The sequence below is a fragment of the Pseudochaenichthys georgianus genome, chromosome 12, assembly GCF_902827115.2.
Source record: "Pseudochaenichthys georgianus chromosome 12, fPseGeo1.2, whole genome shotgun sequence".
In the NCBI taxonomy this organism is placed as follows: domain Eukaryota; kingdom Metazoa; phylum Chordata; class Actinopteri; order Perciformes; family Channichthyidae; genus Pseudochaenichthys; species Pseudochaenichthys georgianus.
In genome coordinates this window covers 2,825,350-2,845,360 of record NC_047514.1, presented here as the reverse complement: position 1 = coordinate 2,845,360, position 20,011 = coordinate 2,825,350, and the positions used below count along the sequence as shown (strand labels likewise).

At 38.8% G+C, this 20,011-nt stretch overlaps 1 protein-coding gene across 1 annotated transcript; it reads left to right on the top strand.

Annotated features, from left to right (window-relative positions):
- Window positions 1-10,608: 10,608 nt before the first annotated feature.
- parm1 (prostate androgen-regulated mucin-like protein 1) lies at window positions 10,609-18,270 on the top strand. The gene is made up of 5 exons (XM_071205075.1): window positions 10,609-10,634; window positions 10,916-11,027; window positions 11,314-11,857; window positions 15,513-15,591; window positions 16,895-18,270. The coding sequence occupies exons 1-5, from the start codon at window positions 10,609-10,611 to the stop codon at window positions 16,971-16,973; spliced, it is 840 nt and encodes a 279-aa protein (XP_071061176.1). The 3' UTR covers window positions 16,974-18,270.
- The last annotated feature ends 1,741 nt before the right edge of the window (window positions 18,271-20,011 follow it).

The following is a 20,011-nucleotide window of genomic DNA, read 5'->3' as shown; positions in this document are numbered from 1 at the left end:
ATGGTAAAGTTCCTTGCCCAAGGATACTTACCTCAGAGCCACAGTCGCCCCAAAAGGTAAACTTTGCCACCAACAATAACTACTACAGTGGTACCTCCAGTTAATAGATATATTTAAAGGCTATTGCTGAAATAATCACAAACACAATCTCGGTCCAATTGGAAATGTAAGATTATCTGCTGTTTATTGGAGTTTCTTCTAATTTCAATTATCAAACAAGTTATGAATTTCTCCTTCATATTCTGTCCCCTTGTGAATGAAAGTGCATACACTTACAGTGACGCAGAATCTCCCTGAAGTGGAATCCCTGCACAGACATAAATAAATAATATAAAAGTCACTTCTGGCCAGTCTGAAATGTTTCGCGTTCAAATTATGCATGATTCAAAGGAAAGAAGAGTGAAATACTTCCTTCACTGGAGAAAAACCCTGACCTCCTCGCAGTCTTAACATCACAGATCCCTGCTTCTTTTTGCCTGCCAGTCATTTCTGCTGCGGCAAACAGACTGCATCACCCACTGCTACCATCTGCCACTCTGACACGGGTTGGCAGCTTTTCACATTCTACAGAAGCACACATGACCCATCTGCTTCCATATGGGGAAGAACCACTCGGGTAATCATCTCAAGATGTTCCCTGATTGTGAAGACAACCTTCTAACACATAGCGAACAGACCTGTTTAGGTTACCAGGTGTAACTCATTATGAAGGACTGCTCAGCATTTTATCACATGACAGGTTGACTTACAATATATGCAACTCTGCATGAAACCTGAAAGAACATTAGCTTTAAAAAGGCCAAAACATTTTAGGTGCTGGTGATTTAGTTTAAGATATGATTAACCATTTTATCAGTACTCCAATTCATTTACTTTTGGTGTGTGTGTGGTTTAATGGCCATGCTTGACTGTGTGAAACATCCTGAAATTAAGTCAATAATAATTATAAGATGTGTAAGTACGCTGTAAGCAATTTAATAGCAAACTAAAAATGGTGTGTGTGTGTGTGTATGTCAGCACTTGTACAGTAGGCGTACTGTGTTTTTTTAATACAGTCTTAGATAGAAAGAGTCTCATTCTGTCAATCAACGTTGAGAGGTAATTGGGTTACAGATATGATGATATGGGGACTTCATTAAAAATAATTGATAAAGATAATGTAGTAATTGCACAGGAATATATCGAAAATAAGGTGGTCATTAGCATAATTGAGGTCAAATGAATGAAGATGTAGCACAAAAAACATGTACAGTGAATTAAATTACAGGACAGTGGTGAGAAAAGTATTTACATTGCATACATTTCGCATTTTGACGACAATTAAAACTTTCTGTACACTAAATATGCTCCTATCGTTTAATTTGAATTATTCTTTAGGATTTTTTTCTTATTAATGTTACTTTAGTTTATAAAATGTCTGAAAGTAGTGAAAAATTATCCATTGCAGGAACCCAAAGCCAAACATCATGTCTTTCAATTGGTTGTTCTTTAGTGCCAACATACGGAAACCAAAAGGGATTGAACTGGACTTTCATTGAATATGCTGGAAACTGCACTTTGGCAACATTGGCTAAAGGAAATCCGTGTTGTTGCTCTTATTGGTCCCTGTGCGGCGTACTCATTAAAACCCATTCTTTGATTGTATAAGCAATGTTAGAAAAAGCAAAACTCTCCAATAATATCAATGCACTCGCTCATATTGGATTATTTTCTTGGCAGCTATCGATTGATCGTTGCCATCGACCCCAATCTTCACGGCGACCTTTGGGACTTCATCACAATGATGTGTGAAGTCCCCCATAAGAGGAAGTCGTCTGGTTTTAGGAGCTGGGGCAGGGAGGAGACCTAAAGACGCCGAGATGGTCCATCACGTCCTTTTATCTGACTGTGTCCAGGCTGCCACCAAGCACTGCATCAATCAACACATTCCCTCCGTCAATATAAATGCAAATCAAACAATCTGGTAAGGCTGTGTGGATTATGACTTAGCAGTAGACTGTCTGTGCAAAAATATGCCGAGGAAAGGTCACTGTCTCATTAAGCGGAGGTGATTGCTCGACTGGAAACACGAGCATAAGGGGATGAGCCGACTGTCCGCTGTAAGAGCAGCAACAATATATCAGGATCTTTTTTAGGATGTTCAGAGTTAGGACTGCTACATTGGGGAGCAGCTGTGAGGTGACAAATCAAATATCGTGAGGCAACTGTGGCCTTTTGTGATTCGATTGCATATGCATTGGAAATGTATTGTATTCTCCTTCTTGACTTCCTTTGAACGTCCGGACTGGATTCCTGTAGTTTATACTGTATATCAAACCTGGAAAACAATTCTAAATCAGGCAATAAGAATTCAAGAGGGAAATATTGGTTAAAAAGCTTTGAGCACAGTTTTGTGACCGTGCATAAAAAAAGCACATTACTCGGTTGACTACAAACTGAGAAATAACCACTGCATTTATTCAGGAGTCCTGTTGGCCAGAGAACATATTGCAAATTAATATTTCACAACATGCACTGGGCTTTTGATAAGTCCCCGAGTGATGCAGTCACACACATGTCAGGATGGTGTTGAGTTTTGAAGCTCTCCATTTGATGACAATTTGTGCGTAATTTATGGTTCTTTTTTCATTTTTGTCCAGAGTGTTTCCACTGTAACAATTGGATCCAATACCTAGACTCTTATTGCACTATTTTACTATTTTTCTTTTTGTATTTACTTGCACAATTTTTTCTGTTTTATTGTGTTGCACTGTTGGTGGAGCCTGGCAGGAGGACTCAATAGCTCAACACTAAGACAGACTATAGTTCCGGAAAAAGCGATTTACCTGCTACAATTGCTACCAAGGGAGTAGGTAAAAAGATCTGGCAAACAAGTCCATCAAGCAGAAGACAACGTTCAGGTAAGAAAGCAGTGATCAAGGAAATCAGGAACAGGAAACCAACCCTCTCTAAACGGAGAGAAGGATAATGGCGCTGTATAATTCAGGCATTAGTTGTGTAAGAGCATTGGCCAACTTTGATTGCAGGGCTATGATGGGAGGCTCCAGCCATACATAAAGTGCACATTATTTTCTGCTTTGGCATTCACAGTTAATTTTGTCATTCAGTTGGTCTGTTGGGCAACATTTTAGTAAGGAGCAAGATTTCTGTACAGCTGGTAACCAGATTTGATATGGACATTGGTGGTGCCAAGAGAATGATTTGAAGAGATTCTTGTAACCCTCTAAAAACGTTCCTCTAAAGCAGGGGTGTCAAACTCAATTTCATCGCGGGTCACATCAGCATTATGGTTGCACTCAAAGGGCCGGTTGTAACTTTAAGACTATATAAAAATACATATATAAATATATCATATATATAAAATAATGTATTATATTACATCATTGCCTCTGTATTGGATTATCATCGGATAGGGTAATAACTTCATAATTAACTACGTCTGAAAGCAGAAGTCTAGGGCAAATAATTGCAAGTCTTTTCAGTGGTATGTCCCAAAATGATTTAAAAAGAAAAGCCACATTCTGGAGAAAAAAGAAATAGAAATGACATTTTGAAATACAAATCTAATTCTGAGAAAAAGGAATTCTATGAAAAAATGCATATTTTGAAGAAAAAAAGGCAAATTCTGAGAAAAAAGTCATATTTGAGATGCATTGTGGGACATGTAGTTTATGGACAACGTGCTTCTGTAACCGTATAATAAACATATTATATTCTTTGCAAGCTCTTGTGGCCAAGTTGTGGGGCCACATAAAATGAAGTCGCGGGCCGAATGTGGCCCCCGGGCCTTGAGTTTGACAACCCTGCTCTAAAGCCACCGTCAGGACAAGCTTTTGCTTTAATGACACTTTGAACCATGAAATGTGTTTTTGACCACCCTGCCCCCCAGAAATAGAACCTTTTAAAACGCCATGAGCTTCCTTATGCAACCCTCTTACATTAAAATGTCAAGTGTGAACAGAGATTACCATATGAAGTAGATTCATTATATACATAATTTATTCCTTTTTATTTATTTAAAGGTCACCTATTATGCAAAATCCACGTTTTCATGTCTCTTCTACATCAACATGTGTCCCCTTTGTGTAAAGAGATTCTGAACGTTTCAGGAACAAAGATTCTCTCTCTTTTTGTCCTGATCCATTTCTATAAAAAGCTGTCTGAAAATGAGCTGATCAGATTTTGGCCACTTTATGATGTCATAACGATGTTTTTCAAAGGTATTTAATTAGCTATAGAAAAAAGAACCATATTTTCATGCCATCTGTAAACATGTTTATAATCCACTGTAAAGTCTCACATTTTAACATGGGGTCTATGGAGATTGGCTTGTTCGGATTCAGCCCTCAAGTGTGCATTTAAGGAACGCACAGAACCAGACACGCACACCGACACACGAACACCTCAGCTTTGGACTTAATCTAGTGGTGGATAAGCTACAGCCTCAATCAAGCAGTCCATTTCAATTGCAGACCTTTCTCCACTTGAGAGATAATTACCCCCATTATTCCATTGATGAAGAGGCACCTGAAAAATCCCTTTAATGTTTCACCCTCTTTGTGTTTTAGAGCCACAACACCGCTTGCATCCTGCATAAAGCAAAAAGTTCTTTTTTTTAAAAAGGGAGTAATGTCTGTGTGGGCGCTGGTTCAACCCTGAGAAACCCCAAATGTCCACCTGTGTCAAACTGAGGGAAGGGACCATTAAACGCCTCCTGCTGCTTTTCAAAAATATCAATGCAACATAATCTATCCTAGATATGAAACGTAACGAAATAGAACGTTTTTCCTTCACATATTACCAAAGTATAGTTCTTGTTATTCATTTATTTCAGCCCCTCTTTCCCTGCTCTTCCCCACAGAGGTTTCTTTGGCATGGTAGCCATCCTCATTTGTTTTGCAAACTAATTCAGGGCTATCAGCAGCTAGACCCATTAATTAGGCAGCCATTGGGGAGCAGAAGGAGTTCGTCACAGTGAGGTCACTGCAGGAGGTTTCCATTATTCAAATCTCTCAATGAGGGTCATGTAAACCTCGTACTACATAACTAACTATGAACCTATACAAGATATGTTCTAAAGCAGGGGTACTCAAACTTTTTTGATAAAGGTCCACTTGTGAACTTTATACAAGGTCACTGGTCCGGATCAATGCCAGTAAAGTCCTCCCAAATGGACCAATCCGGGGAGCACCTCACACACCAGGATCCCTTGGCTAACAGGGAGTCCCCATTGACTTGCATAGAGCTCCCTGAACGCTGGTAATAGACGAGTTGGGATCGCAGAGAAATGCTCTCTGCAGACCCATTCTCACAGCGTTATCAACCTTTTTCTTACTCAATATCAAGCCACACTTATTGTTTTTACTTCGGCTGTGAGTGTTTGTGTGTGCTCAGGATGAGTTTCGCTTGTTCTCGCTGTATCGCCGACCCGGAAACCTGTCCGCTCCTCGCAGCAGTTCGCAGCAGTTCGCAGCAGCGGCGAGCCTCGCAACGAGCCTCGCAACGAGCCTCGCAACGAGCCTCGCAACGAGCCTCGCAACGTCCCGACCAATCAGAGCACACTGGGCTCACAGGGAGGGGGGGGGCAGGAGCTCCAACAAGCCGTTTAGGACAGAGAGTGACTACCTGGTGAATACACATAGAAGCTGTTTGAGAAACCAATGTGATTTGGGGAAATTGCACAATTTAAATCTATTCTCGTAGACCTCAACAATGGAAATATGATCAGTGGAAATGGCCATGACATGGGACCTTTAACATTTTTTAATTGTTGGCATTCCTATTATATTCCCAACATATTTTATGGAGTCACTTATTAGGGGCAAATCTATAGAGACAGATTCAGTGGTGTTTTTAACCTCCTATGAATTCCGGGTCTTGAAATGACAGGCCACATTATAAATGAATATGCTGCTCTCTTCTGGCTTTTGCTATGAACTACAGATTGTTAACCACAAATAGAAACACGGAACAAATCTAACCTTCAGGACTAAAGTCTGAAGCCTGAAACAGGGTCAGTGGAGTCTCTGAAAGACAAGAACAATACAAATATTGCAATAATACATATATATATATATACCCTATAGTACTCTTCTCTTTTGATGCTTGAATCCAGGTAGGACAGGGTAAAACAAAGGAGACTTCTGTGACATGTTACAAACAACGATCTGACAAACACCAACATAAGACCAGCACTTAAATACCAGCAGAACTAATCACGAGGGTACCAGGTGAAAATAATCAGACGATCAATCAGGCATGAAAACACAAAGGGTGTTTCTCAATGTCGAGTACGCTTGCTTGGTAGCACATGTCTTCCGAGCATCTTGCTTCAGAAGCGAAGCAAGAATACTTCCTGGCAATCGGAAAACAAAGAGTGGAACAGGCGAGCAAGTGTGCAGGTGTGCGTCATATGAGAGGCCCCGCCTTACATTTTCCGCAACAGATTTGGGGAAATTGGTCCGACCGTGCGCAAAGCATTGTGGGAATTTTAAGACCGAGGAGTCTACACATTCGACATTTCTCCAAACGAAGTACGCCGGGCTCGGTAGATTTCCAAGTATGCTGGACATTGGAACAGTACTTCGGCGGCACTCGATGACGTAGTATGCTTGAAATAGTGGCTCTGGAGCAGCTTTACTCGACATTGAGAAACACCCAGAGACAGGAAGTAAAAACAGACATTTCACTGCGTGTTTCCAAAATCAAACAGGAAACCATGACAGATGATGAAAATTTCAGACAATGTTCACACTTTCACAACAGACTTCCCAAAACCATCTTAAAACACACATATAAACAGAATGATGGGGATTATAGGATTTGAACTTTGTCCCTACACCTCCCACCTGAACGCAAAGCCAACACATCATTAGTGAATCCTTCAATTGAACTTAAAGATCAAACTCACATCCACAGCTCATTAAATATACCGCTGATTAAAAGTTTAACATGCCCACAAGCTTTTGAAGTTAGCATTAGTGGGATTCATTACTGTTATGTAATGACTGAAATTCCAATTATAATCCCTTACACTACTCGTTTCTAAAACAAATGATCTCATAAGTAAGTTAAGTTGTCCAACACGCATTTCATTCCCATAATACTTAATGTACACATTACATTTGAGGAGTCCCTTAAAACCCTGAAATGGGTTATCATTTTACAATTCGTTAATTTATCTATTATATTTAATTTATCTATTATTTATTTATGTACATATTCCCTTTTTTTAAGTCCCATTTATTGTTTTTATAGTGTCTTGTTGTTTTTATAGTGTCTTGTTGTCTTTATATTGTCTTGTTGTTGCGTGTTGGCCCCTTGAGTCTGTTGTAATTTCGTTGTACTTGTACAATGACAAATAAAGTTCTATCTATCTATCTATTCTGGGATTATGACCGTCGCCCGCTCTGTAAATTAGGAAGGATTATGTTGATAAAATAATTAAAATCTTCAAAATGATCCTTTTAAGGTCAATTTCATGCAAAATTAAATATTTACGATTTACAGAAATAAATTACTAACGGCTTTCAGTAGTGGATTGTCTTCCTTCTTTCTTCTTCCCTTTTGTTCTTCACATATAAACCTTTCATTTACTTCCCATAAAATACTATAAAGGTTATTGCTGATTAGAGAAGTAATTACATTTAAACACGTCATTCTTCCTCTTAATACAACGATAACATGATTATAAAATGTGATGACACTCAAGTACCCTGTGTTTAGAGGAATTTGAAAATGACTGAGATGAAAACATGAATTGCATTAATCCCATTAGGAACACAGGGTATTTGCACATGTGTTGCACTTCATTACAACATGAAACACAGATTAAAAAATAAAAGAGTAAGTCATAAATTACATTCGACACATTTTCATCGCACATTTTTTGCAATAAAATATATATTAAAACAAATTTAGAAGTATAGACCATGACCATGTTTGAGGTGTTAGCTGGTCTCTATAATCACAGGAATGTATACAGAAAAAAACGATTTGAAGATCAAAATAAATATCGCAGTTGTCCACAGAATTCAGCATGTGCTAATGTATTTATTACAATTACTGTTTTAATACATATACACTCTTTAATTTGAGTGTATCAAACGGCAAACTTTAACTAAATAAAGTTCTTAAATATACATACTAATAATGGTGTTAAATCCTATACATTTAGTGGAGTAAAAGTTACATGTTTTAACTGAGATGTAGAGATATAGTGGAGTATTAATTAATAATCATGACCTGGCCACCATGTGAGCTTCTGAATGACTCAGTGATCATGCAGCCTCGCCCCCAGGCTCGTACACGCCGCCACCTCCAGTCACCCACACTCACACATGTTCACACACATTCACACACACTCACACACTGCAGCTGTCTTCAGGGAGCAGAGTGCAGCCACACACCAGTTCCTGGAGATACACTATGCAGAGAAAAGAACACAATATGAGAGTCAGCCTGAAAACCCTGATAACATGTGAGTAACATTAATGCATGATATTTGACGTGGTGACTAGTCTTCCAATCTGATCTCTTTGTCCTTATAGATGTGTCAATGTTTCAAGCATGTCAGAATATGGGGATGAATACATCTAAAGTTCATCAAGATTATAATTGAATAATTTACTGAAATGTCAGGGAGCTAAAGGGAATGCAGACCACTTTAATATGTCGACACCTCAACTCCCACGTGTGAAAAATGTATTTCTTACTATTTATTGTCGCTCTTAACCCTTGCAATTGTTAGAAATCTCTCCAAATGTTAAGTTGCTGCTTGGGGGAGACCTCTTTCCTATTTACAACTATGTTTATCTAATACTTTGTCACAATTTAAGTTGCAGGTTTTCTCAAGAACAGTTCTTCTACCGGTTGCAAGATAGTGTTGCAAGATAAATCTCACTTTAAAGGTTAAATCAATCTCCCAGGCTGGGGTTAATGTTACACAACTGAATTCTTATATATTGTGTCGTGATGACTTTGATGGCAAGCTCTAAAATCTCTGTTATTTAACAACCGAGTCATGCACATCGGATAGATTTAGTTTTTGTACTCTTCGTGTCTTGGTGATCATTAAACAGATTTGAGTTGCACTGCTGCACAGAGGCAGGAAATCCTTTGTGACGCTGAACTAACCACCGTGCTGTTTTGAGACCCGTGGTTAGTAATGGAGGTTTTACAACACAGTATAATATGTTCTGACTTTTGAAGTTGGTTTCAAGTTATTATTATGAAGTGACTTTCTCTCTAAACTTTTCTAAAAAGACTTAATTGAATGAACAGTGACAAACATGCTGACTTCCTATTCATTTAAAAACTGTTAAAGACCCTGCCTCCCTTTTCTATAGCATTCTGCTTCACATGACTGCTAACTGTTAGCCGCTCAAGTATTGTATTTCTTTACTTTCTAAAAGTGAAGATGAAAGATTTGAAGATAAATGCGTTAGTGGTCCAGCTACTGGACAATGGGAACATGGTGTCCAACCTCCAGCCCATTGTTACCTGTTGAAGATCTTTTGAAGATCTTTTCGTTTTTCTACATACAGTAAGCACACTCGGAATAAAGTATTATTTTGTTTTATTTTCAAAATGCCAAAAATATCCTGCATTTTAGCCATGCCTCATTTCGCTCTATTTGCTCTTTCCAGCCCTGTTTTTGCAGGGGGCTGATTCTGTGAGCTGACCACGCCCCCCTGCATGAGAGGGGAGCGTGCTTTGAGATCAGCTGCTGGGCTGCAGCGGGGAGAAGAGGGGGAGAAAAAGAGATCTCCGTCCTCCGTGTTTTATTCATATATGATTATATATAGTCATTATTCATTTGTTTTAAAGCTCAATAAATAACAAAGAAGACCTTTGACCGGCACTTTTCTAATTTTGTCCGGAAGATTTAAACTTTGCATGTCGACCGGCGGAAAAAAAATCTAACTGAAACTCTGCCGCACGGTCCCCTCGTTCCTTGGAAGAGGCGGAGAGGTGGGTGTTTGTCTTCTGCTGGTGGACTACCGGAGAGAATTACAGCGAGGGAGGGATTGCAATGAACAACAGCAGCAGGAGCAAACGCTTGCCTCGGGGAGGGAGAAAAAGAGCCACAGCGGAGAATAAACAGAAGGGCAACCATGGCAACCATGCAAGGGAAGTCTTCTTTGCTACTTTTGTGGCAGACTACAGCGCCACTTACAGGCCTGGCATAGGTACTACAGCGTCTCCAGCGCTTTCGAGTGGCAATGGCCGGCCGTGGCCCAACCCCACATTCCCCTAATAGGTGGAGAGTTGACCACTAAGCGCCACTTTTGTGACGTAGAAAATAATTCGAATCTGTATCAGTCTGTATCAGATCCGTTGTAGCCCCGTTTTTAGAGATTTGGTTATGGAGGAAAAGAGAGAGGGTTGTGTTTTCTGACACTTGGTGAGTTCCCTGGAACACCGGGGACACATAGTCATGTATAAAAGACATACAAAAGTGCATTTTGCATGATAGGTCCCCTTTAATATTGACAATAACAACCGACCGTCGGCGTAGAGCATTTGCTTGGCATTTCCAGGTATTTCTCCTCTGGTTGGGCCATGTTAACAATACCGTGTCACTGTCACGTTTAAAGGGACGAAATCATGACATCTTCACGTCTCCCAGCATGGTAAATCGTCACATGTTCACGTCTTGCCGTGATACCGGGTTGCATTTGTTATATGTATTTGTGAGCATGCTGAGTAAAGTAACCTTAATATACTGTACAGTATGTGTCCCTTTAAGGCCATTTAAGATAATAACCATGCCATCATGATGTCCTAAGAGACTGTGGGGATTATACCTAAATAATAGCTATTGTATGCCCATAAATGTGTGATATGTACTTTAAACTTACGTCTTTTGTCTTGAATTGCAGGTCTTTTGTTGTGCGCTGTAGTAACAACACAGGGGTCCAGCACCACCCCCCCCGATTACAACTACTCAATCATCTACTGTCCCACATACAAACTCCACCAATCCTATCATTTCAGCTTCTACCACAATTGCAGACAGCACTGAGGTAAACCGCACACACTTGATTTGTATTTATATACTTATATACTAATAATGGACTGGCTTATCTATAGCCAGTTGAGTAGCACTTGAAATGTGTGGCTCTATGAAACCTGATGTACTTTATGATTCTGTTTTCTTCAAGTTTGTGTCTTCCTGGTCGAATGTACTTATTGTAAGTCGCTTTGGATAAAAGCGTCAGCTAAATGCAATGTAATGTAATGTATTTTAAAACAACTAGCCAGTATTCTCTATCTTCTATCTCATTGTCATCCATCTTAACTGACCCACAGGGAACCACCACCACCCAGACCTCCAGCCCTTCAACAACCACTGACCCCACCACCACCAACACCACCACCCAGACCCCCAGCCCTTCAACAACCACTGGCCCCACCAACACCACCACCCAGACCCCAAGCCCTTCAACAACCACTGGCCCCACCACCACCACCACCCAGACCCCCAGCACTGCAACAACCACTGGCCCCACCAACACCACCCAGACCCCCAGCCCTTCAACAACCACTGGCCCCACCAACACCACCACCCAGACCCCCAGCACTACAACAACCACTGGCCCCAACACCACCACCACCCAGACCCCCAGCACTACAACAACCACTGGCCCCAACACCACCACCACCACCCAGACCCCCAGCACTACAACAACCACTGGCCCCACCACCACCACCCAGACCCCCAGCCCTTCAACAACCACTGGTCCCACCACCACCATCCAAACCCCCAGCCCTTCAACAACCACTGGCACCACCATCGCCACCCAAACCACCACACTGAAACAGGAAGAACACAAGTCCAATGCTCTAAGCTCAGGTATGCATTGATAAAAAGTTGTTTGTTTCATTACAATTTGCTCTAGTAACAGTGTGCACACTCATGTATATACTTACTTTTATTTTACACTCAGTCTAGACCAGCGGTTCCCAACCTTTTTCAACTCAGGGCCTACTTAAGAATAAAAAAAAAAATGTTTGTGGCCCACATTCAAACATAAACAATATGGAGGCTAAATTAAGAACATGTGACACGCTGTTAGTCCAGTAGTAATGACTGTTGCTAAGGAGGATCAAGAAAGAGAAAGGATAAGAGTTTCAAATAAAAATCTTAATAATGAAAATGTTTCCACACAAATCATAATGTTCACACAGGTTGGGAACTGCTGCCCTAGACAATAGACCTTTTGAAAAAAGTTTATACTAGGCATAACAACCAACACGGAATAGGTTTCATTTCCGTAGTCCACAGAAAAGTGAACCGTTCGAAGCATTTCAACCAAAACTCATTTTTTACGAACCCAACCTGCAAAGTTAGCTCCCAGCGGGAAACGAAAAAAGAATCCTTGACCTGAACCATGTAAGGAAAGAGAGGATGCAGTCTTGGGCGTAATAGTTACTTTTACAGGTATCTGGTCATAAACTCAAACAAAATGTTTCCCAAGAAGTGATTTGAAGGTGGCTCAGCCAAAAAGAATCCAGAACCAAGACTAGCTGTTTAATTAAGACCTTTTTTTAAAAGCACAGTCTAAATATATTGCCATTAAACTGCGAACACTCCATCTGTGTTGAATACCCCACGTTTCATACTGTACATTGCCTAACGCTCAACACACCTTGGAAACCAACAAAGCACAGGGGATCACACCTTTCTGATTGAAAAGCCCATGCATCTGTTCACGCCTCTCTTTGACCCCTTTAATAGATCTATAGTTAATTTTTGAAAGCAATACTTTTTTTCAGACTTCCTGGTTTACTTTGCAGGTGAGACTTTAACAGTTGAATCAGTGAAAAAGAACACCAGCTATTTGAAGTGCACCAGTTAATCCCTTCCTCAACCATTGCACTAATTTTTGTCATGACATCCGCTCATTGCTACCCCATCACTCAGTGTGGCAGAGCAGGCCAATCATTACAGGGTGTTTTGTGAATAACTTGTGTGATTCATCTTTACTTTTCTGTCAACTCCTTTGAAAACATGGTTAGTTTTATCATATTGGTCGGTTTTAATCATATTGATTTAAACTTTTCAAATACACAGCCTCTCAGCTCTTCACATCTTGCCATTCGTACTACTTGGTAAGGTGTGTATTTGCCCTGCTCTTAAGTGAGGAACTAAAGCCCCAACAAGTGCAGGTTTGAGGTGTTTACCTCTAACTAAGTTTGGACTGTGTCCCCGTTATAAAATAACTTCCTTCCCAACATAATTAGAAATTGAAGCTGATAATGCATCTGACTCATAACTCTTAGGGTGTCTCTCTCTCTTTGTCGGTAGTTTTTTAACTTAACTGTTTCTACGTATGCTTCCATGAGATAAGGACAATTAGACTGATTACATTTTTATGTATCATTTGGGACACACCCTTTGAGGTGACTGAGTTAAGACCCTGGTTCCTCCAACTGAAATGAAACTTAAGAGCCTGAGTTCCTAGGAAACATCCTGCATGGAAGATATATACTGTAGAAAACTGCTGTACTGTAAGGAGAACATTGATCCTATGACATTGTCTCAAGAAGCATCAGGTTGACATTTTTGGCTTAAATGAGATGTCTTAAATATTGTTGGGTTGGCTTAAAAGAAAGACAATCCAGGCAATCCAAAATCTAAAGAAAGACATTGTAAGCAAGGAAAACAATTTAAAGCCTTAGTTTAAGTGGCTACATCATCCAAACATATTTTTTTCTAACATGTTGGCTTCTTACTTTTTACTAAAGTACCCACTTTTTACATTTTGGAGTGCCTGGAAGACCTTCCTCTATATAAATTATTTTCCATTAGTATATTGTTAAATATACAGAGCAATCAGTGATCTGTTATAACCAAAATATTGGATCCATTTCCAACTAGCTACAGACATCCCCTCATCATTAATCATTTGAATAACTTTGTTGGTCGGGCTTAACAGTCGCTAAAATCCACCATACAGTACATGCTTGTTAGAATTATTCCTGCAATGAAAGACTCATTGGTGGCTTGGTCCTTTAATGTCAGAATGTATTTGCCATTAAGCTGACACCTGGTTTCCTGGTATCATTTCCTCCAATGCCTCCAAGGTGTCTCATTTGTATCTGGTATCTTTTTTGATTTAATCTCAACTGGTCAGTGCATTTTATTGTTTTTTTGTTTCCTTGTGGCCTGTACACAACTTTGAACTTCACTTTTCTTTTTGAATGCTTAAGGTTATAATATAGTATTTGCATCAAGATGTAGTTTGTCTGAAATGATTTCTGTGCCAATTAAAATAGAAGGGAGTTTTCCAGACTGAGAAACACAAACTTTTATCTAACACTCCACCCACCAACGCTTAGTGAGTTCAAAGATCAGACATTTCAATTCCATGACGAGACTAAGATTGATGATCTACAGTAAACTAAGTCTACAAATATCTGACAGTTCCTCACATATCACTGTAACATTTTTACAAAGTTACCCATCACTTGCTGTTCCTTCAGCCAAGTGACTTAACACAATGACCTTAGACAGTCGCTGCAAACTGCCTACAATACTTTCCCATGGCTTTGTTTATGGATGGAATTCTGCTTTTATATAAGAGGAGTGGTCTGTAGTGTCATTTCATCAGTATTATCTTGCACATATAAATAGAGCTCCTTCCTGCTTGGTCAAGTTTCCAGCAACTAGATTAATAATTAATTCCTAAACTCAAAGGTCAACTTTTTATCTGGAACAGGAATTATCTTTGGGTCATGGCACGTTGTTGGGCAAAGACACCATCAAGTTTTTCTTGATACAGTTAGAGATTTGGCAGGAGACGATTACAGTTGAGGCCGTTCACTTACTGTACTTGTTTCTCTCAACTATGAGGCACGTTAAGGCGTGATGACATGCAACCCATGGATTGCACCTCGCACCTTTCCAAATATCGGAGACAATTCTGTGAAGTTGTAGGCCTCAAAATCATTCTGAAACCACATTGTTGCCATGTTTTGTTCGGGTCATTGCTCAAATGGTAATCTCTCTTGGTCAGTCCTGCCGTAAACCATTTGTTAAGGACTGTCAAATATCCAAAGTATTAGAAATGGCAAAAGAACAATGGTTCACACCCGATCAATTCCTATAATCGAATTATCTAACCCTAACCCTAACCCTAGCCCATACATCTAATTGAATCCCAACTATGATTGACATTCATGTTTGGGATTAAATTGATTTAACAACTTTTATAAAGATGGAGATGTATTGCCATGGAATTTGATGCGCTCTTTCACATTGCAGTTAGATGATGGCATGGTCCTTACAATGTGGTTAAATTACAAGCGTCCAAACTAACACTAAAGAACGGCTAAAGATGGAAGCTACATTGCTCTCCTTGTTGTAGTCTTTAAATAGCAATAGGTTTTTCCTCCATTTTTCAAAGGAGTGTAACAGGCAAAAGAGAAGCAGGATTAGAGATGGTGAAATAAAAAGGAATATCTTCAGACTTATCTTCTATGTCTTTCTCTGTGTCTCATTTCAGGAAGTATTGCAGTGATTATGTGTGTGTTCCTCATCACCGTCATAGCCGTGTTGGTTGGTCTGTACTACTACAGGATCCGGTGAGTCCATTAGTAGTACATTATTCTACCGTCAATGTACTACAACGTTAGTGATGACATTTTCTGGCAACTGTTACACACTGTAAAAAATGCTGCTCCAAAAACAAGTTAACAAAAATGAAAACAAGCTGTTTTCACTTGAAACAAGTTAAAAAATCTGCCAATAGAACAAGAGAACATTTGCTTGGTAAGATTTCTTGAAATAAGAAGGGATATTTAGATAAATCAGATCTTGGCTTTTAATCTGTGAATTATGCTGTGTTGCTGTTTTAATAACTTTTAAATGTTATTTTATCATGTTCTTATACATTTTTAAATTCTATTTTATCATGTTTTATCACCACTGTAAAGCGTCTTTGAGCACCTGGAAAAGCGCTTCGAAATGAAATGTATTATTATTATTATTATTATTTGTAATTAGCTGGGAGAACTTATTTTGAACTATATTTGACCAGAATCAGGACATTTTGAGTTACAATATAAGCTGCAAATGCTCCAAAGAATTCTGTTTTCTGATTTTAGTTGGTGATTTTCTAATAAATATGTAAGAAAATATGTGTTTCATCTGAGATACAACTCAAAATAAGATTTGTTTACTTAACAAGATGATGCATTGTCTAAAAACAAGACCCGATATCTCACAGCATTGTTACTTGTGAAGTTATTGTGTCTTATATCAGGTGTAAAGACATATTAGATATTAGACAAATATACTTGGCAGGATTTCGAGTTTTTGTAGTGCATCATCCAGTAGATCATATTCATATTAAAGTAACAGCAAAACAGCATCAGTGCTCTTAGCATCCCAGAGGAAAGTCAGTCCCTTTTGGGTGAATCAGGCATACAGTAGTTCATTCAAATCACAATGAAAGATTACTTTTTTCGGATAGTTTTGGTTTTGTTCGTGGATGTTTTTGTTTTCTCAAGTTACTGCTTTCACAATGAAGATGAATGGAGTTTGTTGAAGAACCAAACGCATGATTGAATTATCTCACCAGGCCGTAACTTGTTTTTTTAATAAAGTAAATATGGTGTGATCAGGTCTCATACTCACTGTTCATACCAGAGAAATGAATAGATAAGATAATATGTACTTTATTGATCCCAAATTGGGAAATGTTTTCGAATAGAAACTGTTCACAACCAAATTGAATTTGACCAATGAGATTATTTTTATTTCACATGTTCTTAAGACTACGGTCATCAAATCTTTGCTAAAGAATATTTTAGAGGGATTTCTTGTATTTTTCTTCTCAAGTCAACCTTTTCTCACTCTGTTTTCTGCTCTCCTTCTCCGTTCCAGACGAAGATCTTACAACCATCTTTTGGAAAGCAACGAACACTTTTCTGTAAACTTCAGCAACCCCATGTATGACCCTTAGATCTGAACCTTTGACCTCCGACTACGGAAGAGATCCCATTAAGTCAAAGTTCGCAGGAGACCTTCTGATCAGAGTGTGTGCAAAGTGTGTGGCTAGTGAGTTCAGCACGGTCACTTTTTAAAACTGACATGCAGCCTTGATGCACACACTGTGTACACACTGTGAAGACCACTGAGACAAATGTAACATTTGTGATATTGGGCTATATAAATAAACATTGATTGATTGATTGATTGATTGATTGATTGATTGATTGATTGATTGGTTGATTGATTGATTGATTGATTGATTGATTGATTAATGCAAAATGCAAAAATAAATGACTTTTAGCCAACCACTTTGTGTTGCTAGGTGTAGTAACCAAGGTGTAGTAACCAAGGTGTAGTAACCAAGGTGTAGTAACCAAGGTAGGACATTTTTACTCAGGTAGCTTTTAAAACAGCTCTGGCCGTATTTTCACAGCACAGAATCATATTACTAAAATTCATTATAAACATGTGTATCGGGGAAGCCAACCAGGATGCTTGAACAGTAAAACAAATTAAGTGCAATTTATGAAACAAATTATCAGCAGATCAAAAATATTTTAGATTTATCATACAGTAGATTGTTTTATAGGCAAACAACTGGGGTAATTTGTTCCCACTGAAACGATAAGATGTCCATTGCAAACGTATGTTCACATTCAGTTGAAATATGACTCATGTATAAATATGTTGATAATCAAGCAATTCAATTATGTATTTAGAGAAAATGGAGATGCTGTAAAAAAAAGAAAAAGGTTAGCGCCTTAATCCAATGTTGGATTAAGGCAAATAATTGTTTGATTAAAGTGTTGGGTTATTCCATCCAAGGACAAACATACAGTCACACACAGTCCATTAAAGTGACTATGAGTTGTTTTCATATCACACAGACTCTGAAGCGAAACACTGAATCCCTTCCTGCTATTCTGCTGAGCCTAAACTTTGACCTATCATTCGAGGAACCCAACAAGACAGCAATCATGTCAGGAGGGTGAATTCACAATAACCATTGCCTAAATATAATGTTAGGAATTGAATGTGGCTCCCTGATACCTGATCAACTATTGTATTTATTACTGTGTAGGTATTGATTGTGTGTAACGTTTTTTTCAGTGAGATTTTGCTTCGCTTAGGAGCTTAGGCTTTTCTGATATCTTGAATATTTAATACATTATTGTTTGTTTGCATTCAGGTGAAGAATAATGTGACAATATTTTATTGTGAGATATGATTGTATTTAATTGTTTGTGTAATAAAGCCATTAAGAAAGACTGTAAGTCCCTGTGATGGCCGTGTAGGGAACATGGAGAAACGTTGACGACTGTGAACACACAATGATCGAGTCATTGGTGGCAGACTTTCATTTTCCTGTCTAAATGATTTGCTTTGACTTTTGAGTCTTCATCTACAGTAGCAACCATCATCAATCAAAATTAGGATCTGTGAAGAACTTCAGTTTATGACCTATACAAATAATAACATTACCACCAACACAGCAGTACTTTGTTTAGTGCAAAAGCTAGCGCAGTTTACATTATACCTGCTTGATTTTAGCACGTTAGCATTGCTGGAGTGAACATGTTACCATGCTATAGTTAGCATTGCGCTAACAATTACAGCCTCAGAGAGCAGTTAGCATGGCCATCAATCTTTTTCGAAGCTTCCTTGTGTTTTGGCACAACATGAGGTTGTTGGTTGGGATATTTATAACAATAATCTAAGTCATAATTCTATTTGCTGCTGCACATTTTGACCTACGGAAACGTAGCCACTTCAATCAATCGGTACATTAATTTGTTGAATTAGAAATGATAGAGTCATGAAAAATAATCTTTAGGGTTCAGATCTTTATTTATGTTCTGCAAAATATCTAATGTAGCTATCTCAACCGAAAAGCATGATGTGATACTGTAAACAGTGTTTACTTAAAACAAACATGGATGCTGAGGTTCAGTTCAGCACAATATCTTCAGCTCCTCAATGGGCTGCAGAGCATGTATTAGTGGAAGCTTTAATAACTGTCCTGTCATCACTGCCCTCCCATCGTATCTGCTCCCATTCTTTATCTTCCTCAAGCCCCTCTCCTAGGCATCTTCCTCTCGAGCCCACGCTCTTCTTCTCTCTCCCTATTTCACCCAACACCATCCGCCTCATGTTGTTTGTCCAACCTCCCATTTTCCTCTCAATTGAAATTCACACAATATCAACTCTGGCTTTGTTACTCGTGTAATTTAAAGAAAGCGACTCATCTATCAACCCTGTCTCCTAAAAATTACGTTCCCACAGAACTAAACTGCATTCTCAATTACGTTTAGCTAGAAACGTATTTTCTCCCACGTTACGTTTGTTATGAACGTATCTCAAATACGTTTATTTTCTACATATCTTCTAGAAACATGTTTTCTCCCAGGTTACGTTCCTTATGAACGTATCTGAAATACGTTTATTTTCTACATATCTTTGCCATTTATTGTCTTGCTTATAATAATGATAATAGTCATTTATAAATATCATTTTAGAGCACACCTTTGAAATCGACAATCGGGCTCGATATATGGTTAAATTAAAATCAGTAGGCGAGGCTGTAATTTCGCCAGCTGTTACTCTCATGTGCGAGGCAGAACATAATAGTTTTAACATGCCAAAAAGCTGCTGTGTCGTTCATTGCACCTCAAACATTAAAACAAATCCAGAGTTACGTGTTTCTGTACTTCCTCTAAGAAGAAAGGACAGTAACAGAAGAGCTCTGTGGCTTCAGGCTTGATCGCCGTTCAAATGACAGCGTTGGTTTCCCCAAAAGTGGGCGGGGCTGTAAAGTGAAGTAGATTTTACTGTAATCTATTATTCAAAACCATTCTATTTATTCTAACGTATTACATGCCAGTGTTTTATCTTTTTATTTATTTGTTTTTATTTTAAATCGTATAATGTCTGACTTTTTTTGTCGTCTTTGAGGAAAAGAAATGGGGTTTAGAGATTCAAAATACTGAAATCTGTATTTTTTAAAATCTC